Raw genomic sequence first — 26,122 nt, forward strand, 5'->3', positions numbered from 1 at the left:
TCCTTCTTTGCTTGTCCTCATGTTACTGTAGTATGAATGTCTTTCCCTGTATACCTTATGATGCTTCTCATCTCTTCCCTTTCTTGATATTAATCTTACCCAACCTCATCATTAGGTCTCTTTCTAAGACTGAGGCTTCTCCTATCATGTCTTTCAATAAGTTTATTTCTTAGCATTATTCAAGACTCCTCTAGGAATTCCTTCTGATCACTTCCATCTGGTGAGAAAACAGGCTTTGTTTCCAGGATTCGATGACTTGCAGTACTCCAATGAGTCTATGCCCCCAACTCCACTGGGAGATGCCCTGGACTTGGGCAAGGCTTTCTCATCTTTGTATCTCCAACACTCAGAATGGCCGCAGGTAGTCTGCAGGATTTTAGGATTAAATCTAATGAATAACTTTTATAGCCATGTCTTTGAGCTTTCAAGCTTCTAGGTCTTTAGAAAACACTTTGGTAAGATTTAGGGCAAGAAGTAAAATAACATTTTGAGGGAAATAAAGTACACACATAATATAACATTTTACTTTGTTAGATCTTATTTATGATTGCTACTTTTCTTAATTTTAAATACTCCAATAAATAAATAATGTGTGAGAATTCTGAGGAGAGAATGTATAAGAATCATATATAAAGTTCATATCTTTCAAGGCCTGTCTTCATCAGAACTTTTGCTTTTTGAAACAGACAAATTATTGAAACATACCTATATAGCTACATCTATAGCCATATCTATAATTTCCCTGACCACTGAAATGGAATGGCAATAAAATATAGTAAAGGCCAGAAGTATGTGCTTAAATCTTAATTTTTTTGAGCCTTATTCCTATACATGTCTGATAAATAGTTATAGCAGTATTTGCAAGAAATGGCTGCTATAAAGATTTCTGGGATAAAGGTACTTTTTAAAAAGCATATCCTCCTATTCTCATTATTTATTAATTTTTGGAATGTCTTAAGAATTTGTTGATGTTTCAGGGTTTACTTGTGTTAAAGTACTGGTTGATAATCAATAAGAGATTAGGAGATTTCCTGCTAAGTCTTGAAATTCTACTGTGGGCAAAGCAGGTGGCACTTTTTTCTTGAGCCAAAGTATTTTTTGGCATGGGATAGGGGGCAGAATGTTCATAAGCCTGTTCAGAATTCTGTACATAAATATGCATTTCTGACCATTTTGGTCATAGAGACATCCAACCCATGTATTCCCTAAGAATAAGAATGAAAGTCATCAGCTTCCTGGACAATTTCTAACGTGCTTAATTTTAGCTTAATTAAAATCCCATGCACATTCAAACAAATATAGTATTCGCCTCCACTTCCTATCCAAAACTCTTGTCTAGCATCATCATTTTATAAAATACCAGCTGCTCTCTGTTAATTTTTATACAGAGATACAAGTCTGTTTAGGAAAAATTAGTATACATAATCTGAATAATCAAAGGAGAAAAGTGTACCATTATCTGAACTATCAGAGTTATCTTTAAAATATACACATTTGCGGGCAGCCCGGGGGCTTAGCGGTTTAGCGCCGCCTTAGGCCCAGGGCATGATCCTGGAGACCTGGGATTGAGTTGCACGTCAGGCTCTCTGCATTGAGCCTGCTTCTCCCTCTGCCGGTGTCTCTGCCTCTCTCTCTCTCTGTCTCTCATAAATAAAATCTTCAAAAAAAATACACATTTTCAAATAACATCATCATTTTAGAAAGTTCTCTGTTTTAAGAACAGATTATAAGTGTTCACAAGATAGCCCAGAAACAATCTATTAGATAAAGTACCCATCTAGTAGGAAACCAACATAAAAAAATAAATTCATAAATTCCTGCTTTCAAGTCAAGATGGGGGAAGAGTGACCGGTCGGGTCTTACCCTCCATCCTCAAACAACTTAAAACCAATCAACATATGTAAGGCAATGATTCTCAGGGCATTCACTGAACATCAGACAGGGAAGGTAATGATCCCTGAGAGATAGGACACAATGAGATAAGCCCTAAGACCTCCCAGCTCCTTCATGAGGGGAGATTCCAGACTTCCCAAATAAAGCCCAAAGATTTCCCTAAATTGAGGAGGTGGCTCTGGAAGATGAAGGATGCCAAGGCAGCTTCAGTTCACAGAGCAGACAGTCTGAGAAGAGAAAGCTACACCAAGAGAAGATTCCAGAGACCTCCAGAGCCCACTCAAGTCTCTAGCAGAATACTGTCAGCACATGCATGTGAATAAACCTGCATTATTTAATAAGCCTGGAAAAGAATTGCCCAAGTGGAGGAGAGAATAAGATCCCAGGCAAAGTTAAGAAACAAGTAAGGCTGTTCCCACCAGCCAGAGTGAAAAATCCCACAATTTATGGGGCACTGGATAAAGAAGTCAATTATTTTGCAGAATTAGTATGACATAATGAGCCCTAGACTACATGCTAGTCTGATTTCATCTAGAAAAACATGAGAACAAAATCTCAAAACAACAAAGTGTTTCCAAGTGGCTTGTTTTCTAGACAAAATTCAAAACTATTTACAGAAATATAAAAAACATGTACCACCTGAAAAAGTAAAATTTGTAATGTCTGGTAGTCAATGAAAAATTACTAAGCATGTGAAGAAGCAGAACAATCTGACCTATGAGAAAGAGAAAAATTAATAACCCAGAAATGGCAAATAATGGAATTAGGAGACAAACAGATACTGAAGAAAGATAAAATGTGAAAGACGTGAAAGATTTTTGAATAATCCAAACTGAACTAGAGATAAAAACTACAATATCTGAAGCAAAAGATTCACTGGATTGGATTAAGTGTGGATTAGACATCACAGAGGGGAAAAAAAAAAAAGACATCACAGAGGAAAAGATTAGTGCATCCAAAGACATAGCAATAGAAACTATCCAAAATGAAACAGAGAAACACCACCAAAAAATGATGAGCATCTGTGATTTGCACTAATCAGTGATGAGAGTCTGTGGGACAACCTCATATACTGAATACCCATGGAATTGTAGCATCTAAATTAGAGTAGCTAATCGGGGAGGTAGAAAAAAACAATGAAATTATGGGCAAAAATTTCCAGATTTTATGAAAACTATAAACTCACAGATCCAAGAAACCCATAGAGCAAAGCACCTCAATGAGCCCTAAGCACGAGAAACAAGAAGAAAACCACATCAAAGTGTATACTCAAATTACTCAAAAGCAGTGAAAAAGAGAAAATTGTAAAAGCACACAAGAAGAAAAAAGACAAATCTTGCACGGAAGAGCAAAGAATGATAGCCAACTTCTTCTTGGAAAGAGTACAACCCAGAGAAGTAGTACCTTTAAAATACTAGCAGAAAAAACAATGCCAACCTACCGTATTTTACCTCATATAAATATCTTTCAGAAATGAAAGTCTGAACAAATAACAGCAGCAATGAACTGTACTGTAAACTATGGACAATGTGTGAACTTTCATGTTGCCTGGATCTCTCTTTCCTGTCCTCTGGCCTGAAGTCTGGGGCCTTTTTACCCCTCTTCTCTGTGCACTCCTGGGAGTGCCTATCCATCTGGGGCTGAGCGGTAGGCTGCCAAGAAAGAGATCACTAGAGGTTCAAGCTACCCTCTTGCGACCACTATTCCTCTGACTGGGTTGGATGGTTCCCCTTCCTCAGAGGAGTCAGTGCCATCTGCCACAGGACTGCTCTGAGTGGGCCGTGAGAGGAGGGAAGAAATGAAAAACAGTGTATTTGCACACACTTGGAGTTTTAGGAGTTTCCTATCCTGTCCCTTGAGCCTGAAGAAGGACTTCTTTGGGAGCTGTTTTTGTTTGCACCAGTACTGACTTCTGGATTTACAGATGCCTGGATTCCAGACCAGGAGGTCCTGGGGAAAAAAAGGTAAACTCACCATCAGCCCAAAGGTGCTGTTTAAATAAATAAAGGTGATTTTATATTAATTGCCCATATTAGAAAAGAACTAAAGGTTTCCTGGGGTGCCTGAATGGCTCATTCAGTTAAGTGTCTGCCTTCGGCTCAGGTCACAATCTCAGGGTCCTGGGATTGAGTCCCATGTCAAGCTGCCTGCTCAGTGAGGAGTCAGCTTGTCACTCTCCCCCTGCTGCTCCCCCTGCTAATGCTCTCCTGCTTTCCCTCTGTCAAATAAATAAATGAATAAATGAATAAATAAATAAATAAATAAATAAATAATCTAAAAAAAGGAAAGAAAGGCTTCCTATTATTAACCTAAACTTCCACATTAGGACTTGAAAAAGAAGAATGAAGTAAATCTAAAGCAAGTGGAAGGACAGACATAATAAATATAAGAACTGAAATCAACGAAATTATTTGAACATAAAACAAGAGAGATAATCAAAATCAGAAGCTGGTTCTTTGAATAAATAAACAAAATTTAAAAAACTCTCATAAAATTGATAAAACCCTAGACTGGTAAAGAAAACAAAACAAAAAACCCAGAAGACACAACTATTGGTATCAGAAGCAAAGAAAGGATGTTGTCACCGACCCTGTAGATATTAAAAGTATAATAAAGGAATGATATAAACAACCTCACATAGACAAATTTGTCAGTTTGGATGAAATAGACCAATTTTCAAAAACTAAAAATTACTAAAACCCAACTGAGATAAAATAGATAACATGAATATCCCTAGAACTATTAAAGAAATTGGATTCATACTTAAAATCCCTCCAAATAAGAAATCTCCACACCTAAATGGTGTCACTAAGTAAATTCTACCAAATATTGAAAGAAAAATTAACACTAATTCTACAAAATCTTTTAAAAACCTAGAGGATAGGCCACACTCTTGGGGAAAAATGTTTGCCAGTTAAATGTTTAATTCATACGTGTCTTCAGAATCTGCAAAGAACTCTAAAAAATAATAACCCAATGAAAAGTTAGCCAAGGTATGTGAACAGGAAATTCACCAACGAAGACATGGATGAGTCCATGGAAAGATGCTTAACATCATCAGCCATTAGAAAAAGCAAAGTAAAATCACAATGAAATACTAGCACACATCCATTAGAACAAGATGACTGATCAAACCAAATGTTGAAGATTTTGTGAATAACTGACTTCTCATGCCCTACTGGTGGGAATACAGAGTAGTATGCCCATTTTGGAAGGCAGTTTAGCAGTAGTTTTGAAAAGTTAAATTTATACTAACCATCAGTCTCAGCCATTTCACTCCCATATTTTTATGCTTAACTCCATCCCCAAAATGGAACCATGTTCATATGAAGACTTGTCTATGAGTGGTCATGGTGGTCCTACTTGTACTCACCAAACCTGGGGACAACCTAATGATCTGTCAACACATGAGTGACATACAAAAAGACACTTCTTAGTGAATTCCTGATACACACAACTACATGTCTGAATGTCAACATTACCGTGCTGAGTGAAAAAAAAAAAAAAAAAAAACAGACCAAAAAAGTACATATTTAATGATTTAATTTGTCTGATATTTCAAAAAATGAAACTAATTTATCATGAACAAAAGCAAACCAATGCTTGTTTGGGGATGGAGAAACAGGGGTGGGTGAGAAGGTGGGAATACCAAGGGAGTACGAGGAATCTTTAGTGGGATGACAGGTATGTTCACCATCATGATTTGTGGAATGGTTCCTAGGATGTAGGTTTCCATCAAAACTTGTCATTTTTTAAAACCAAAAAAACAGATGCAGTTTATTGCATGTCAATTATGTTTTATTAAAACTGGTAAAAATTTTAGAAGTAAATCAAACGAACATTCATGAAAAGAATTCAGAGAAACTTAAAAAAAAATCTGTTTTGGAAACCAAAGTACTCGTTCCTTCTGATGTCCAGCTTGTATGCTCAGTAAACACCAAAGGAGAACAGCAAGGAAAATGGATTCACAGTAAGGAATCTGAAATGTTGATGAAAAGTATATGTAGCTCACATAACACATGTTCTGACAGTGTATGGTCAACAGCAAAACTATCAAATGTTAGTCACTGGTGTTTTGCATTTTTGATGTCATAAGTGTATAAACAGACAAAGATTATTTTCAATAGGATATACTGAAGGGTAGAAAAAACGTGTTATTTTTTCATGTGTGTGTAGCTTTTCCAGTGTAATTTGGTCATAACAGTTTAGGCAGCTAGTGAGAGTCTTCAAGACCTATTCACATCCTACATGGCCACATTTCTATATATGCCTGTAGTTTTGTTAACAGTATATGGAAATATACATCTGTTTAAGAAAATACTTATCTCTGTATTTTTCTTTAGGCTAAAGTAGATAGTCCTTATCTTGGCAAGCTAGGACATAGGTCAAAAGATACACTGAATGAAATAATTTAATTTTTTCTTAGTATTTTTGAATAATTTCAGTAGAGATCACCAAATTTAGACACCATAGTATGATATAAAGATGCTCCATTCTTTTACCCAATATTCTTACTCAATATTTAGCAATCATTAACGTAAAACAAATAGAAAGTGGAAAGCTATCTTATACAAATAATGGGTTTGAATATCCTACTCTATAAGAATGGCAAAAACCCTCAATTAGCTAGAGCTACAGAATCCTTGACACATAGGAGATGATCTGGAACTATCTGGAAGGAAAGCGTGTCAGAGCAGAGAGAGAGAAGGAGAGGGGAGGGGAGAGAGAGGGCAGTGTTTAAACCTGTGATCCCAGCAATGTCATAGTGCCCTTCAGAGGTCATCATTTTTGTCCATTTTCAATATTTGTTGTTTATCTGAAACTTTAATTTTACTCGGTATCCTGTACCCTACCTGGCAACCTTCCCTGCTGCCCTGGCCCCAACCCAGCTATCCATGATTTTCAGAAAAAACTTAGTGAGTCTACTGAGCCAGCATGGTTGAGAGTCATTGATTTAAAGAATTTGCTCTAAAGAATGCTTGGGGTGTGTGCTTATGTGTGTGTGTGCTCTTGTGTGTGTGTGTATGTGCGTGCACATGTGCACATGCATGCGCTGAGTATTTAATAACAGGTTTTAAAAACATTAGCAGAGGTGGAAGGACTAAGCATTTCCTAGAAAATTGCCAGGGTTAGCCTGAATATTTTGTTAATCATTTTAAGAATAGCAACACAATTTTTAGGCAACAACCTTGTAACAGGCCCTGTGTTAGGTGCCAGGAACACCAACTAAAATAGGAGACCAGGGGCAGCCCGGGTGGCTCAGCGGTTTAGCGCTGCCTTCAGCTCAGGGCGTGATCCTGGAGACCCAGGATTGAGTCCCCACATCGGGCTCCCTGCATGAAGCCTGCTTCTCCCTCTGCCTGTGTCCCTTTCTCTCTCTCTCTATCTCTCATGAATAAATAAATAAAATCTTAAAAAAAATAAAATAGGAGACTTGTATGTATCACTAAGGTTGTATCTAGATAAGACTTTAAGAAGATATTATGGTATAATGGGAAGAGAAAACTTTATTCCAAATCTTTCTATTCTAATAATAAAGAGCTAGAATGGGAAAAAAAAAATGCCTTTAACATTGTATTTCTTTTTTTTTATTTATTTTTATTTTTTTGTATTTCTAAGGTACATCATAGCATGCTGAAATTAATCATTGTCAGTGGATGTGCAGCAAGAGAGTATTCACTAAGAGGATCCAACCTGTACTATGAAGCTAGGGTGCCTGTGAAGCAGGCAACCTGAATGGAACATAGACCTTCAATCAACTGCCATATAAGGGCACTGGATTGGGGCTGGGGGAGGATGCATGTTTTGTATCAGAATGTGCATTTGAAGTAATGATCAAAGCATAATAATGAATTGGAAGTCAACATATAAAAGTATCTAATTAAGGAGTGCCAAACTGCTTAATTCTGGTGTGGGAAGATGATTATGGTGTCAACGTTGGTTTTCACGTTGGGGTGTGCTGGGCACAGAAAACAGATTATCCTCATGGATACTGGCTCCAAATATACCTTTCACTGGGACATGACCAGTAGATTTGTAATAGTCCCTGTAATGACTCCTTTTTAAAAGTCCCCCCCTCCCCCCCGGGAGCCTGGGTTGCTCAGGCTGTTAAGCGTCTGACTCTTGGTTTCAGCTCAGGTCATGACCACAGGGTCTTCAGATCAAGTCCTGTGTGGGGATCCCTGCTCAGCATGAAATCTGCTTGAGAATCTCTCTCTATCTCCCACCCTGTGTGCCTGTCCCCCACTGTTCATGCCTGCTCTCTCTCTAAAAAAACAAGTAAAAAGTTTTTTTTTATGTGATAATTCTCTAAAGGTCAATCTTGAAATGATGTGTAGGACATCTAATGAAGAATGTATAGATACAATTTTTTGTTTTCCTGTGTTGTTAAATAATTACTGCTTTACTGAATCTAATGCATAAACGATGACTTCCATTTCTTAGCTTTGTAGAGCCCTAAAAGAAGTTTCTTTACAAAAGGGAGGGCACCAATATGATGAATGCCACACTTGGTATTCTACTTCCTGAATGGGACTCTGGTTTTTTGTGTCATGATGATCAGAACTCAAAAAAGGTCACATTGCCCCTATCTCTAGTCATCTGTCAATTGAGATAGTTCAAATTATTCCTTTTAAAGTATTTTACTCTGGAGTCCCTCACTATATACATTGATAATTTTCAGGTTATTCTGCAGGACTCATTTGTTCTGCAGATTTCATTGTTTTGAACATATTATAAGTTCCTTCTTAATATCAGTTATCCCATTTCTCCAGCTGTGGAGAAAGTAGCTGAGGTCCTATACAGAAATATGTTGGGATTTTTTTTGTCATAAATGAAGAGATTTGTAAGACTATTGAAGTTTAAAAATATTTTATCATCACCATGTTTTTAAAGCTATGATTTTTTTACAAATATGAGTTTCCTAACAATAGGACAAATTTTTTATTCTGAAATGAATATATTCTGCTAAATGTAGAAGTATTTATTTCATGCAATATAAGTTTTAACTTATTGAACTGCCACAAAAAGTAAGTTTTCAAGTTTTGTAATAGGGTCTTAATATAGTTATACTAGAGGGTTCAAGTGAGTATATTGTAGGAAGACCACAAAGTGGGTCAGCTCTAACTGTAAATTACTTAGTTAAAAATAGCGTCTCCTCTAAACATAGATCATCAGTAGAGTCTACTGTGATTCGATGTTTTTATTCCTAAATACATTTCTACTGCAAAAATTAGTTCCCCATCCCTGTGGTATCATAGAAACTGCCTTTAGTTAACAAAGCATTTCAAAGAACAGGAAAAAAAAAAAACATAAAATGAAGCTATTTCTTAAACCAATATGGGAGTATGCATCTAGGCATTGTTGTACAGTTATCATATGACTAGAAATTTCAGAGAATGACTCACAGTAGTTTGGGGGAGAGTGAGAATATTATTAAACCATGGCAAAGGCAAGCCTGGGATCATTGACTCATACTAAAGTCTAAAGGGCTGCCCTAAAATGGAAATATCTTGGCATAATTAAGGCAAACCTTTTAGGCTAGTTAGATACTTAAAACTCTTTTGGTTTACTAATGAATCTTATTCAGGATATCAATGAACACGACATCTTGGACACCAAATTTAGAGGTCAACTATACAAAAGAGAAAATATTACTAATTCATGTTTTAGTTCATTCAACAAATACTGGCTGGCCACCTATTATGTGCACACAGCAGAAGGTTTTCCTTAAGAGAGCTTGTATCTACTGGGGATGGCAGAGATAAAAGACTCCTAACAATGCACCAAAACTCATGAGAAGGTGGGTGCGGGGTAGTTAGGGTGGCCACTGTCCTGGTTTGCCAGGGACAGTCCCAGTTTAACCTGGATTCCTATAAAAAATACTATTGGTTCCCCATTTCCCTATAAAACATTCCTGGTTTGGTCAATATACTATACAGTCACCTTTGTCATGGGCAACAAAAAATATTATATTCTAGAATAATTTTCCCTGTGGTATCCTGCTCTAGAGACAAGGGACAGATTTCTACCTTTAGTATGTAGGATGAAATTAGTGCCTGAATAACCTCACATCTACTCTTTACTCACTCTCAATGTGAAGGTGATCAGAGGTGCAGCTGTGAGTCAACAACACAACAAGCAAGAGTGAATTAGTCATGCCCAGAAGGAGGACTCCTATGGACTGAATTTTATTGTTCCATCCCCCAAAATTCCTATTCTGAAGCCCTGTTGCCCAGGATTTGGTGACTGTATTTGTCAATAGGGTCTTCCTTTGGGAGATAATTAAGGTTACAAGAGGTCATAAGGGTGGAGTCCCAATTCAATAAGATTCGTGTCCTCATCACCAGCAAGCATTCTTCCTCTTTCTCTCTGCCTGTTTCTCTGTCTCTGATTCTCACCCTCTCATTCCCTTTGTGTGCACTCTTCCTGGAAAGGCGACAGGAGCTCACAGCAAGAAGGCAGCTGTCTGCAGTCTAAGGGCAGAGCCCTCACCAGACACCAACCCTGTTGGCATCTTGCTCTCGGGCTTCCAATCTCCAGAACTGTGAGAAAATAAGTATTTGTTGTGTAAGCCACAGTCTGGTGTTTTGAGATGGCAGCTCAAACCAATCAATACCGTGGCTGATCTCTCACCCCATCCTGTTGAAGGGGCCCAGCTCGGCCAGGATATCTGGAACCTCTTTAGCTCATCCGAGCCGAGTAAGAAACTGGAAAGAATGATTCAGAAATAGAAATTTAACTTATGCATATGGAATTCTAGACATTTAACTCAGCAAGGCAAGTTAATCAGATTTGGGATTTCAATTCCATTGGAATTGAGTATCTCTGGACTTCCATTTACAAGACATATTAATTTTTGAACTTTCATTTCTCACAGGGAACTTAATAATGGAAGAAAATTTATAGTCAGATTTGGGGAATATCTAGGCTACTGGTATTTTATTATTGGAGCTTCTCTTTTGTTTTAATATTTTCATTTATTCTCATTGCAGAATCTATGATAGGCTCAGTTGGACACTATGTCTAGACAGCGTTTGCAATTGGAAATAAAATGCACTTTCAGCCATGAATACAGAGTGGCCTTGAAATCAATTACAGAAATGCTCTGTTGGCCCACTTCAGAATCTTTGGGTGTAAAATCTATATTCCTCGTGAGTGGTCCCAGAAGGGCACAAAAGGAAGCAGTGAGGTGCTCATGAGGATGGGAGAGAGGACATGCTGAAGGACAGGGCGTCCCCTCAGGGGACCAGCCATCCCCCAAGGTTGTTGACAGGCTTATTGGAGGAGTCCAATGTCCCAGAACACACAACACCACAGCGATTCACCGAGGCAGCTTCTTGTTTGCAGCTGTTTCCTTACAGATAAAGGTGGGACGACATTCTGGCCACTCTAGTCCTGCACACTTCCAAAGGGAAGGGCAGTGGTAGACTAATCTAACTGGCAATTTTGGTAGGAAAAACAGAACATTCTCAGCTTCTAATGAACCTGCTAGGTGTTCACAGCTGTTTTCCTCAGCTAGCCCGGGCTCCAAGCCTTCCCTGAACAGCCTCCCTCATTCCCATAGACCCAAGTAAGTCTACCTGGGTCCTTGCTATCTGTAACTGAGGAGTCAGTCTGACTACCCTAGGTTTGGCTCTATTGGCAGGCACTGAGGCTCTTACGCCAAGCAATATCTTTGAAAGGTGACATTGTGATCATTTGTCTCCTCACTTTGGTCAAAAATTGAATAAGGAAAAACAATGCTATTGATTAGGTCCCTTCAAAGATCCCAACGATGACCCAGGTCTTTATAGACTCCTGAGTTACTGAGATCATTCAGATATAATCAATGAAAACTATCACATACTGATGGTCACATTAAAAACCACTATTGTTCTATAAACAAAATTAAATAGTTCTTAAGTAATGAAAGAAGAAACTTATGGGTGATTATTTAAAGCTGGTTTTGCCCCGGAAAGCAAGATCGTTTTGTGATTATGGTTTGCCAGATATAACGTATAATTAAAAACATTAAGATATATCAGCGGAGAGAAGTGGGGAAGCCCAGATAACTCAAGTAATAAATAATAAGATTCAGCATTCTGGGACTGCATTTTTTAATGTGCTTCCCAAATTGTATTGGAAATACAATAGAATTTTCAAAATATTTAACACATGTAGCTTCTTGTCTATTTTCCCAGAATTTCAATAATCACCCTGCTTTTATTTGTTTCATATGGATGCTTACTCAAGTAGAATTATTTAGTACATTATTTTAGACTGGTCAGTTTGGTGTATTGTTTCCATGGTATCGTTAGAAAGCTGTAACACTTTTGTTTTTACTTTTTTGCTATTTTAAATGAAATTGCATGGTTCTCCGTCTGCAAGGATCCCTTTCCTTAGTCTCTTGAAGGTCATTTTTCAGAAGTCATGATTGATCCGTCCATACTCCATCAGCCAGCTGCCCTGTTGCCACTGCATGACCATGCAAGGTTGCTGGTGAGGATGGTGACACTGCTGGCCTGAAAGTGAATGGAACTAACTGGATTGTTTTTCAGGAAACAGAGCAAAGGAAGTCCAGAATTTGAGAAATCCCCAGGGATTTATGGTGAGGTCATGGTGCTGTTCTGGCGTTCGTGCTTGTCTGCCCGTGGCTGCTAGCAACAATCAGGCCGAAAGAGGAAGTGCAAAGTGCACGGCGGTGGAAACATGGCCAATGTCAGTACACCATCACTATCGTGGGGTGGTTAAAGACACCCTCAGAGACCAGAAGTGTGCACCCATACCTAAGTCCTCGGGACTGGAGTTTCCTCAGCTACCAAACAGGAATGTTACTAAGAACTCAAGTCCCGGAGGTGTGCTGAGGATCGAATGAATGAATGAGTCGTGGAACGTTCAGCACAGCGCCCGGGCCCACTCGGTGCTGATGAGTGCACTCAAAGCACATTTATTTTTTATTTTATTTTATATATATATTTATTCATGAGAGACACAGAGAGAGAGGCAGAGACACAGGCAGAGAAAGAAGCATACTTCATGCAAGGAGCCTGATGGGAGACTCAATCCCAGGACCTGGGGATCATGCCCTGGGCCAAAAGCAGACGTTCAACCACGAGTCACCCAGGTGTCCCTCAAGGCACATTTAAATCAAAGCTGGCAATCATCACAATATAATAACTCATATCTGTACGATGAGAGTAGCTGTCTGCAAAGGTTATGATGAGGAACAGAATAATGAGCCTAAAGCGCAGTTCTGGAGCATGACCCACCATGGGCATCTGTGACACAGTGGGGGATACTCATCAGCTGCGGCTATAGGTGCCTTTCCATCATAATGACATCTGATTTGGTAAAATGCTTGACTAAATAAGAGTTGGTGAGAACACAGGCAGAAATGGACGACGAATGCTGTCCTCGGAGCACATACCACCGGTTGGGGCACAATTTAGGATCTGAGCCAGATTATGAAAGCACAAAAGCTACATCAGGGACCTTTCCTTATCTACCCCCTTTCTTTAAAAAAAAAATATTTTATTTATTTATTCAAGAGAGACAGAGACACAGGCAGAGGGAGAAGCAGGCTCCCTGTGGGGAACCTGATGCAGGACTTGATCCCAGGACCCCAGATCACGACCTGAGCTGAAGGCAGATGCTCAACCACTGAGCCACCCAGGTGTCCCTCTGCCCCCTTTCTGTAGACACTTTCCCCCAATTCCACCAGAAACAAGGGGATGGGACTGGATAAAGGGTTAGGGGCTCTGGGGCCCAAAGCACCTGGCCTCTGGCCCTCTGTTCCCCCCGGTATGGTTCTCTGGTCCAGTCGCTCACCTGTTCCTCCACCTACAGTCTCTGGCTGTGCTGGACCCCACTTAGAGCTGAGCACCTGCAGCAGTGACCTCTAAACATGCAAACCTGCGACAGTGGTTATTTAGCCCTTTATAGAAAAAGTTTGCACATGCCCCAAGTACATTATGGGGGAAATTACGACTCACGATCCACTGAACACATCAGATCCCCGATAAAGAAATACAGAATTATGTTTAGATTGAGATGACTCCTAGAACCTATGCCTTATGCTTGTCTCTCCTATGTCACATTTCACTGGAAACTAACAGGTCCTCTCCTCTCAAACTTCATTAAGCCAACCTGCAGATCAGTTTTAGCAGGAAGAACACAGTCAACCTTGGCAAACTCACCCTGAAGAAAATATACTTTTTCGCCAATTGAAGCTTTAGAGCATTTAATAGCTCCTGAACTTATTAATTCGTGTTTCTATTAAAGACACATTGACAGCTACTGGGAGCCTGTCCATGTAATAAGGAAAACTTTTAGAAGATTCCAGCTCAGACCTGTGGCTCTGGCGATGCTGCTTCACCGGGCAGCCGCTATCCGTGAACTGAGTCCAAGAAACCAAAGTGTGGCTTTTTTCATCTGTCTCCCCGCACCCGATTTAATATCTCGGCTGTGTTCTTTCACAGCCTGACCTTTCAGCAACAACTGTGTCATTTAAACAAGCTAAACGATTCAGACTATTTCTAAGAGGGATCTCATCCAGTGACAATCTTGGAGGACAGATCATGCTCCCTCACCACGCCAAGCATAATACCAGTGCCAGGGGTGCTTTTCTCAGACAAGTCCGTCTGTCTTTTCCAAATAAGGTCACCTCCCCAAAGGGCCAATCCTGGAGTGATGCTGTCCTATTCTCCCCCACCAACCATCAATAAATCCATAGATGCACGGTGGGCATGACACCCAAAAGCTTGCCACCCAGCATCCAGAGGTAGTTTCCAAAAGATTTCCATGCCATATCTGGAAGAAGATAAAAGTTCAGAGGCTCGTGCTCTGAGGAGAGCAGAAGGAGTGAGAGCCAGCAACCTCTGGCTTATCACTGAGTAGTGGTGTTCGTCACAATGTCACAAGCACACAGGGCTCTGGAGAATGACGGTACTGCACCTTACAAGGTAAAAGGCATGGTACATACCACGAAGGACTCCTCAAAACAATTTCCCTAGGGAGCGCCCGGGTGGCTCAGTTGGTTAAGAGTCTGCCTTCAGCTCAGGAGATCATGATCCTCAGGTCTTGGGACCAAGTCCTCGGATCCAGCCCCATATCAGGCTTCCTGCTCAGCAGAGATCTGCTTCTCTCTCTCCCTCTGCCCCTCCCCCTTGCTCATTCTCTCTCTCTCTCAAATAAAATCTTAAAAAAAAAAAAAAAACAATGAACAATTTCCCTAGCATTTCCTCATATTATTCTTCCTTTAATTCTAGAATTGGAAAAAAAAAACATGATGGTATTACATTATTCAACACATTGAATTCACATGTACCTACTGTGGGGCAATGAATTAATAGCAATTCTTCTGCACAGGCATGACTATGGAAGATTTTTCTTATTGTTCCCAATTACTTGGATGTTCTTTCTTTAAGAGGATATGGTAGCTGGTTGTGGCATTGGCTACTACCCACTGCTTCTTCCAGAGGAAAGATCTGATTTGGTCTCCAACTGTTTGACAAAAAAAATACAAGAGCAGTGATGCTGCACTAGTTCCAGGCCCAGCTTCTAGGAGGACTGCAAGTTTCCTTTCTTGCCCTCAGAGCTGGGAGCTGCCAGGTAAGAGGTCCAGACTGTTCCGCTGGATGAACACTGTGACATTGGATGCATCAGCGAAGAAGCAATCTGGTACATCCAGCCAAGCTAACACCAACATCTTCTCTCCGTGGCTGTAAGTTTTGGAAAGACTCCAAGCAAGAATTGCCCAGCTGAGCCCAGTTAACCCACAGAACTAGGAGAAATAATACCCTGTTGTTTTATGCCATGAAATTTTGGGGTGGTCTGATACACAGCGACAGGTAAATGGAGCCAGAGGTGCACACATTCCCATTGGTTGTTATGTGTTGTATAGTATCTCCTATGAGTAGGAGACTTCTCTACCCTATTCCTGTTGGCCTTGGCCAAGGGACTGTCTTTAACCAATGTAATATAAGCAAGTGACAAAGGCCACAGCTGGGCAGAAGTCGTCACAGGCATTTCGGTCATTTCTTCTCCCTTTGACGCAGAAAGGGCATGTTGGCTCTTTCTGGGGCTCGTCATGAAAAGGAGGCTCAGGTCAGAGGTGGCTTGAGCCTAGGTGTACTACTTCTAAATCATGGTCAGCAAGAGAGAAATAAAGCTTTGCTGTTGCAAGCCACTGATGTGGGGTTTTATCTTCCAGAGAATCTATTGCTGAGAGTTGTCATTTGCAATGGCATCTGAAAAGCCTCACAAACTGAAGAACCAGACCAACATTAGGGAAAGTTATTGAGACAGAAGAGCATATGAGATCTTTTCCGTTCAGTTTCACTGAGTTGGCTTGAAAAGCATGAAGAGTGATTGGCATTCTGCTACAGTCCAGGCATGCCTGTGGTAATGCCTGACCCTCAGAAGGGGTCAGAGAGTAAATGCTCTAGGCTTTTGTATGCCAAGGGATAAGATTGAGACCATGATGCTGGTATGTACGTAACCATTTAAAATATAACAATCTAAAAATGCAAAAGACATTTTTAGCTCTCTGGCCATATGAAAGCATGTGACAGCCAGATCTGGCCCATGGGCTATAGTCTCCTAACCTCTGGTCCAGTGGTGGAGATTGGCACAGCTTAAAGGGCTGTTTCCAGGGAACAAATAACAAGTGTCTTACACAAGCCCTTCTGAAGTTTAGAGAAAAGACACAGATCAATTTGGGATTTTATGAAAAAGTTTCTGAAGGGAAGAATGCCTGAGTGAATTTAAATTCTGAAGAATTTAAATGTCTTTCATTTAAAAAAGATGGTGGCAAGATGCCTGAGTGATGTAGAGAGAAATCAATATTTTACTGTGAACTTACAACGTCAAGTAAATACTACCAAGTAAATGGATAAAAAGATAGGATTAGAGAGGTTTGGAAAGCACGGGATATGTGCACCTAAACTCTATTTCCTTCCATTACAAGAGCATTTCGGACAAGAACAAGCACCCAAAACTTCCCAACATAACTTGTGCTGCTTTGCTACCCACTGACACCACAGAAACACACCCTGCAGACACAGGTATCCTAGACAGCCTCGACTGCCATCACAAAATACCACACACTGGGCAGCTTAACAACAGAAGTTTCTTTTTTTCTCACAGTTCTGGAGTCTGGGGGTTTCAAGATCAAAGCACCCGCCAATTTAATTTCTACGCAGGTTTCCTCCTGCCTTGCGGACAGTCGCCTTCTTACTGTATCCTCGTAGAGCACACACAGAGAGAGGATGCTCTCTGTTGATTCTTCTTAGAAGGACACTAATCCTATCAGATCAGGCTCCATCCTAATGAGCTCATTCCACGCTGAATACCTCCTGTAGACTCCATCACCAAGTACAGTCACTGTGGGCATTTATGAGTTTTGGGGGACACACACACACATTTAGTTCATAGCAATAGGAATTCCAGTTACATATCACAATGCTCCTTTTCTTTTCCTCCTCTCTCCAAACTTGGGGAGTCTCTCATCATGAGAAACAGGACCTTACATCTTTGTCATCCCACTTGAATGCTATGGATGTTATTCGGCAAACACTCAGCAAGCACACCTCTAAATTTAATCAAAATTGGATCCTCTAGACTCATGCAATTCTCCAGTTTCAGTTAGGAAAATTCAGAATGACTGACAGTTATTAAAGCCAAAATACCCCAAAGCCAATTTGCAATATCATCGCATCCACCAACAGATTCCACAGGAAATGTCCATTATCCACATTTAATGTCATGTTGGATTTTAAGAACAATAAACACTGTTCTAATTAAGTAGGTGCTTGCTTCAAAACAGGGCATCCTTTTCTTCTCTGTCCAATATTCTTGTGGCAATCATATGCCTTTTTGTATACTAAACAAAGTAATTTGTTTTATTTCTAGCAATTAAGACAAGGTGATGTGAAGAGAAAAATCAATATTTTACAGAGGAACAATACATTCTGTTATCTGATTCTAGCAAACAAAACTTTCTATTAAATTGCACCTCTGATCTTTATTTATATAATGATGCTTGATTGCCTGAGGGAATGCCAAAGTTCCAACGAGCTTTCTAAATAAATATTAAATTATAGTGGCATCACTATGTTACACACCTGAAGCTAAGGTAATACTGTGTGTTAACTATACTTAAATACAAAAATTATGTTATTTCCTGATGTGACAGTAGGCGAACTATATTTTATTCAAGTTCTACAGAAACTGATCATTTCCCTATGGGTCAATGGTCTTTTTGTGACAAGAACCCAGAGTGGCAGTGTCTTTCATTTAAAAAAGACGGTGGCAAGATGCCTGAGTGGCTTAGTCGGTGAAGCGTTCAGCTCTTGATTTCAGCTCAGGTCTTCACCTCAGGGTGGTGAGTTCAAGCCCCACATGGGATTCCACGCTGGGCATGGATCCTACTTAAAAAAAAAAAGATAGTGGCAAATTTCCACTGAAATAAATTAATAATTCAATTTCTATTGATATGCCAGTGCAAGTAAGGATAAGTAGAAATCACAACTCAATTTTTTTAAGTAAGGGGCTGGTGAAAGAAATACAAAGATTTACCAAAAAGTATCATTTCCCATCCCTGCTACTCTTTTATTTTTATTTTTTTATTTTTTTATTTTTTTTCCTGCTACTCTTTTAAACAAACCATGGCTATGGTCTCTGTTATTTAGAAATATTGCTTTAAATTGAACGATTAATCTGCAATACCAAGTTCATCCTGAAAGCACTGATTAAACACCATTAGTGAGGAAGACATGGTCCCTGCCTAAAGGTCATGGTAGAGCAAGGGATACATATATGTGAAATGCTATACTAAATTTTAGTTTTAAAAATATTTTATTTATTTATTAGAGAGAGAGAGAGAACAAGCAGTGGGGAAGGGCAGAAGGAGAGAGAGAGAGAGAAAAGCAGACTGAGCAGAAAGCCTAATGTGGGGCTCCATCCCAGGACCCAGAGATCATGACCTGAGCTGATGGCAGACACTTAACCGACTGAGCCACCCAGGCGACCCCCCTATCTTTTTTATAGATGAAATCTTGTACTTAATTTTATTTATTTATTTATTTTAATTTTATACTCCAGGACCAGGCCCTAGCTAAAGGCAACGCTAAACTGCTGAGCCACCTGGGCGACCCCCCACCTTTTTTATAGATGAAATGTTGTACTTAATTTTAAAAGACATTCATCTCGGGCAGCCCCGGTGGCTCAGTGGTTTAGTGCTCAGCCTTCAGCAGCACTAGTTGAGCCACGAGTGTTGAACATCTGGTCAACAAAGTGTTAAATCTCTTTTCTTAAATGAATGGTTTGTCAAACAGATTTTCTATACTATTTGTACAATTAATTTTAACCATAAATGCTAGGCTTTATTCTTGTAATATTGATAATATTTTATATTAATATTATTTCAGAACTTTATCTTCTTTTATACAGGAATACTAAATTCTTCCTTTCATTTTTTTGCTTATTTCCCTATTATTTTTTAATTGCCTAAGAACAAATATTGTCATTATTTTCACCAGGTCTTATACTGCAATAAAACTTTATTTACAAAAATAAGTAGTAGGCTGGATTTGGAAAATGAGTGTAGTTTTACCCTGATCTAAAAAAAATATTTTGTTCATAGACATAAGGGAGAAAATAATCACATATATATGTTCTTTTTTGATTTATTTTTTTTGAGGGGGAAGGGGCAGAGGGAGAGGGAGAGAGAATCTTGTTTTTGGGGAGTGGGAGTGAGGCAGAATCTTAAGCAGGCTCCATGCCTAGCTGGAGCCCAGTGTGGTGCTTGATCTCACAACCCTGAGATCATGACCAGAGATGAAATCAAAAGTCGGATGCTCTACCACCAGAGTCAGCCAGGCACCCCCATGTTCTTTTAAATAAAAAAATTCATGTAAATGTTATATGCAACAATTTTAGCAATTAAATCCAAGGAAACCTACCCATATAAAGTAACATGAAAATGGTGTCCAAGGTATCAAAGTTTAGTAACTTTTACAAAAAGCTTGGTCAGTGCATTTCACTGCTTCTGAGAGTATTTTGTTTACTCAACAAGACAGGTTTGAACTGTGCAGGTCCACTTACATGCTGATTATTTTAGATAAATACAGTAGAGTAATGTGAATGTATTTTCTCTCCCTTATGATTTTCTCAAAAACATTTTATTTTCTCTGGTTTACTTTATTGTAAGGATACGGTATATGATATGTATAACATACAAGATACGTCTTAATCCACCTTTTTTGTTATCAGTAAGGCTTCTGGTCCACAGTAGGCTAGTAGTAGTTAAGTTGTGAAGGAATCAAAAGTTAAATGTGGATTTCCATGGCCTCTCCCCTCCCCGCATTGTTCAAAGAGTCAAGCGTATACAGAATAAAACCTGAAGAAAAGAACAAAACAGAAGATCCTTGCTACCGCATCGTCAGAATGCCACACTAAGCAGCGCACGTGATGTTTCAAGAGCAGAATTTACCTTAACAGGAAATCTGAGAAGGAAAGGCGAACAGGGTATCCGTATCGGATGATCTTCACCATGTCCAGGACCCCAATATATTGTAGCTGAGCAGACACATAAAAATTATCGAAAGTATCTGGCAGCCTTGAGTTATTGGGCTTGATGCAGTGGACGAAGTGCGGAGTGCGCTTCTGGAGTTTGCCAATAATATCCGTTAGAGATTTCTAAGGAGAAAAGCAAAACACAGTTTATTCTCCTAAGAAGACACCGATCAAAAATATAAAGAGTTTTTCAATAGAAATGTTTATCTTTAATCTGTAACTCTTTTATTTATTATGAATTCTCTGTGCCGTGTCTCTGTGTGTGTTTGTGTGCATGCGAGTGCTTACTTTTTCTGAAGATACTCGAGTGGTCAAAATGGGGAAAAAATGACACATAAGCCCTCTACAGTTGAAAAAATCAAAATCTAAGTTTTAGAAAACCAAAAAAATCTACTAACCCTGAGTTGCGATGCAATGGTGACTGGACCTCCCCGTTCTAGTCTCTGAAGAAATGTAGAAGTTCCTTTCTTTTTTAATAGCTGTAATAAAAATGAAAATAAAGGGTGAGCAGATTTACTTCTGTCCGTATGCATTCATTTATTTTTAATTGAAGTATCATTGATATTAGTTTTAGGTGTGCAGCATAGTGATTTTAGCAGTATTTGACTAAATTCCATTTAGAAGAAAAAAAAATTACCCTCCCATCCATGTAAATTCACTCAGAGGATGACACAGATTCAGAGCAGACTATAAAAAATCCGTACCAAATGATTTTTCTGCGCTGGTACTATAACTTAGGGAAATGGACAACTACATGTAAATTAACACCATTACTTGCCAACCTTTCAAGTACACAGAAGTTGCCATCCTGTATCTATTATAATTTTGAGAATAAACACAGACCTGACTTGCTTGCGGAACAAGAAGCTGACGCAGGTGCCCCGGCTGCATAGCCACAGTGCATGTTTGTCAGGAAGTTGTAGCTTACTGCCAGGGAAAAGGATACTATCTTATGTTTAAAAAAAAAAAAAAAAGCTGATGCTCTAACATTCACTGGTTTATTCCCTTAAGTTTTAACCTCAATCAATTTCTTACCATTTTTTTTCTTTCCCTTCCTCTTCTTCTTCTTCTTCTTTTTTTGACTACTAAAAGGAGTTAGTAAATTATCTGTCTGAAAAATGGCAACAGTCCGTGTTTTCTTCGATAAGTAATGATATACAGCTCTTTAAAAAATCATATGTAGCAAAGATTAAATGATAATGGAGGTAAAGGAAGTCAGTGGAAATGAAGCCAATGGGGAAAGAAATAAAGGGCAGAAGGTAATTAATTAAATTCTACCAGGGGTTAAAAGGAACCCCAGCCACTAATGTACGATTGCATTTCACAAAATCACCCAGACTTAGACCAACAAATCTATTGATCCCAAATCATTTATGTTACAATAAAGAGGTCTTGATAGGAAAAAAAAAAACCTGATGAAACATTCTTGTCAATGTGGTGCTATTGCTACTGTGGCAGTAGCTCATTTCCTTCCATTAACATGAACTGTCAAGCTGAATGATCAATTGTAACTGACAAGGGAATGTAAAATGAAGCACTTGGTCCAAGATCAACTGGTTTTCTACAAACACAAAGTCAAGTGTGATGCTCAGTTAGAGTGGGTAGAGTCCCATCCTGCTGGTCACACGCAGGGATGTGGGCAGTTCAAAGGAAAGTGAGGAATGAAACACTTAAGGAATAATCGTAATAAATAAATCTCCAACCCTTGAAATTGAACACTCAATTTCCCTTTCTGGGAGGAGGAACCACTATGAATTATCTTCCTTTTGCAGTCCTTTAGGGAAAAGACTAATGGCATCTATGCCTGGTAATGTTTAATAATTAAGGCTAAAAATTACAGTTAGAGGTGTGTGGTGATTTCTTGCTCTTGATTTCCAGGATGATTGAGAAAGGAAGGGCCACAGGGTTCAGTGAAACCCTCAGGAGTAGAGATCTTCTTTACAAAGGGTGACCTTTTGTCTTTTTAATGTAAAAAATAGCATTTTGTAGGCAGTGAGATTGAATACCTGTGCTCATATGGTACAGGAATGACTGTATCGAAGGATCCCTAGCTGTACAGTCCACTGGCTAAACACACACACACACACACACACACACACACACACGTGTGCTCACTCATTTCTAATATGTTATATACGTCTTGCCATTCTTCCAAAATAGAGCTGATTTTAATTATGCTTTTATTTTAATTGGTAAGCTAAAATGCATTCCAACAAGCTACAACAACTGAATTTCTAAAATTGATTGTTCTGGACACCTTCCCAAACATATTTCTCATCTCTATAGTTTCAGTAGAGGCAAGCACAGCAAACCAGGCTACAGTCAGGCACTGAATCCTCCAAGTTAACACATTTCATACCTATTTCCTATCAGTTTGAGACAACCGCTCTGAATTTTCAATTCTATTTTTACAAATAGAACTTTTATAAGTATAACCTCACTTCTGTAGGACAAGTACACATTGAACACTAGTATTATACAAAAGTAAGTTTAAAATATACAAACTATACAGTAAAAAACAATTCCAGCACCAGAAACAAAATACATAATGTGTAAGAGAAACTACAATTTATTGTTTAGAGACCAAAAACCTCTGAAGTGATTAATGTCAACAGAATAAGGTAGCTAAGTGTATTCCCTGGAAGGCTACTGTCTCTGCAGTTACTTCCCATTCATCAAAAGGACAGTCACAGAGACGAGTCACAGATAGGATGCTGCAGAGACAACTAATGAAATTACTAATGCCCTACCTGCTATCAAATTTCATACTACGGGATTCTCCTATACTGTTTCCTCTCTCTGATGGTTATACTCCAGGCAGTGCCCTTTCCCTTAACTTCTTAAATTAAAATATCAATTTATTTCCAACAGTTTCAGAATTGCACTTTTTAAAAAAGAAGTAAATGTACTATGCGGACTTAAGAATAACCAAACAAGGATCATAGAAACTCCTACCTTACTGAGTTCTAGATAATTCCTGTTTTCTCCAATAATTGAAGAAGCTCCCGTTTTCTTACTGAGCAGGGCAGATTTGTGTCCTCTGAACTTAAAAGAAGGATAGGAAGACACGAGGGATCCTGTCTGGGACAGTTTCGACTGGAACAAATGATGGATCACGACATTTTCACTAGCTAGGAAAGAAATAAAAGCAATATTGTGAGTGGTGTTCAAAATGTTATGTACATGAACATTAAACACACTCTTCCTTCCAGGGCCACTACACTACAACATTTCTAGTGTAAGATGTAAGGGAGAGGTTGATCCTTCCCTTTACCCCTATTTTGTTTTCCCCACCATTAATCACACCACTTGATGAATTCTGACCTTCCCTGACCTTGGCCAGGGGTCCTAATCCCATGTCCCCTATCTACCACCTGAGAACTGGCCCTTGGCTCTCTGAGTGGCACCTCCACTCTTCTAGGGTGGGAACCGAGTCTCACCTGCTTGGATCTATGAGTCTCCAATGCTTTGGCCAAGTCATGAAGACTTGTGGTTTCTGCCAGCAACCCTAGAAACATTTCCCAGGATCACCCTAGAAACATTTCCCAGGATCTAACCCATCTCTGGGAGGTATATAAATTATATAAACCTATGGGAGACTCTATCTCACTTGTTTGTACCAGTTGTTAGGGGAAACACTTAAGCTACAAAGGTAAAAAGCCAATATATTTTAGATGTTAGGCTATACAAATTCTATTAAATTTGGTTACAAATTGGATTAGTGTAGTGAAAACTGTATACGGCTCTTAGAGATCTCTAAGGCAACTTTCTCATGTTACCTACATTCGTATGTATACCATTGTCACACTTCAGTTTCCTTTTTTGCAAAATGACCGTGACCTCTCTACTGTGATTATATAGGATTAAAATGTGAAGCAATGTACCTATCATTTAGGATCATGCTGACCCATCAGCTAGTTAGCACTGCTGAGCAGCAAAGCAGTTTTTCTACCTTTTGCACACCCAGATTATTTTGCTTGCTTAGACTAATATATTTAGGAGCAATGAATGCAGAAGAAAGTCACTACATAATAAACAAACTGAGAATAAGTGTCAGAGAAGGGAAGAACACTTACAGAATTCAGGAAGGCAAGAAGGAACCCTGTGGTGTTGGATTCAATGTAGAGCTATCAGAATAAATTCATGATTTTTAATATATGCTACATACCTCTATATTATCTATATGATTTTAACTGTCTAGTTCTGAAGGGGCTTCAAAGCAAGGACAACCTAGTGGAAATGGGCTCGCCAAGCTTTCAGACCTCACTGTTTCTAAATACCCTTCTTCTCTAAAATAAAACTAGGCTTCTTGGGCACATGGCCAATTTGGAAGCATAGCAGATAATATCCCAGAACATTTTGGAAGGATGAAATATAAGGAAGTGCTAAACAAGATCAGGAGAACATGAAAAAGAATGTAGGAGCTGGCTTGAAGGGGTTCTCACTGGCCATGAGCAACGTTAGCACCTAAATAATGATAGTAATAGATTGTGATTCATCGGATAAAGTAAGAATCTAGGAGTCCTTACTGATAACAATTTAATTAGTTGATTAATAAGGAAGGGGAGTTTTTACAATTGCACATCACAGTTGATGGAAAGACAGGGTAGAAAATCATGATTTGGGCACCACCAGAGAAATCATTGATTCAGGCAAGAACCATTCATGGACACGGGCCAGTGGGTGAAATCTGATGTGGAAGAAACTTCCTTACAGACTACTTGTCAACTGCAGAGTAAAATAGCAGCTCTCGATTACAGAAACCTGAAGGCTGTCACCTTAATGAGGCTGTCACCAATGGTGTTTCCAATGGTCACTGTGCCCCCGAACATAATAATGGGTGAGGACCCTGCAGTTCCTCTTCGAGATTCCCGCCAAGAAGCGGCATGCTGATGCCATTGTGAGAAAAGAACAAATAAACCCAGATTGAGGGACAGCCTTGAAAATAACTGGCCTTTAGGCTTTAAAATGTCAGTCATGAAAGGAAAAGATAAGCAGAGAAAATGTCCCAGATTAAAGAAGACTGAAGAGAAATGACAACTAAATGCACTGACTGGCCCTGAATTGGGGGGAAATCATGATGAAAGACATGGCTGGGGTGAGTGACAAAGGGACAGAACGCAGGTCTAGATGTGCGTGCCGAGTCAATGTTCAATGCTCTAACAGTTGACTCATGTTTTGTAAGATAATGTCCTTCACCTCAGGATGTATACCAAAGTGTTTTGGCACAATGATGCCTGTAACTTGTTCTCAAAGTGTTCAGAAAATATATGTTCATGAACACACATGCATGCACAAGAGTGCACGTGCATATATGCGCATGAACACACATGTGCATGCATGCATATACTCATATATGCACATGCCTGCACACATGAAGATGCGCACATATATACACACGTGCATGTATGTGCACATGCACACTCATGCATATATGCACGGTGCACATGCATATATGCACGAACTCATGCATGTGCACACATGCACACAGAGGGAAGGATGGTGGGGAGTGGAAGACAGGATGGGAGGGAGAAGACTGAGTAAGAAAAAGGAAGGAATCAATCTGGGAAAGGGCATATGGGAGTTCTTGCTACTAATTTCATAACTTTAAACCTGAAATCATTTCAACATAAACAGTTATGTTTATGTGGAAATGGAAAGCATCCCCTGCGGG

At 39.3% G+C, this 26,122-nt stretch overlaps 1 protein-coding gene across 2 annotated transcripts in view; it reads right to left on the reverse strand.

The window, feature by feature from the left end:
- MYO16 (myosin XVI) overlaps positions 1-26,122 on the reverse strand; it is a 594,113-nt gene that overhangs the window by 118,670 nt on the left and 449,321 nt on the right. For both annotated transcript variants that reach the window (XM_077854971.1, XM_077854970.1), the window contains exons 25-27: positions 23,404-23,579; positions 20,847-20,927; positions 20,366-20,571 (exon numbers count right to left, since the gene is read on the reverse strand). In XM_077854971.1, coding sequence (XP_077711097.1) covers positions 20,366-20,571; positions 20,847-20,927; positions 23,404-23,579 — 463 coding nt within the window. The remainder of the gene's footprint in view (positions 1-20,365; positions 20,572-20,846; positions 20,928-23,403; positions 23,580-26,122) is intronic.

Source organism: Canis aureus, chromosome 17, assembly GCF_053574225.1.
Source record: "Canis aureus isolate CA01 chromosome 17, VMU_Caureus_v.1.0, whole genome shotgun sequence".
In the NCBI taxonomy this organism is placed as follows: domain Eukaryota; kingdom Metazoa; phylum Chordata; class Mammalia; order Carnivora; family Canidae; genus Canis; species Canis aureus.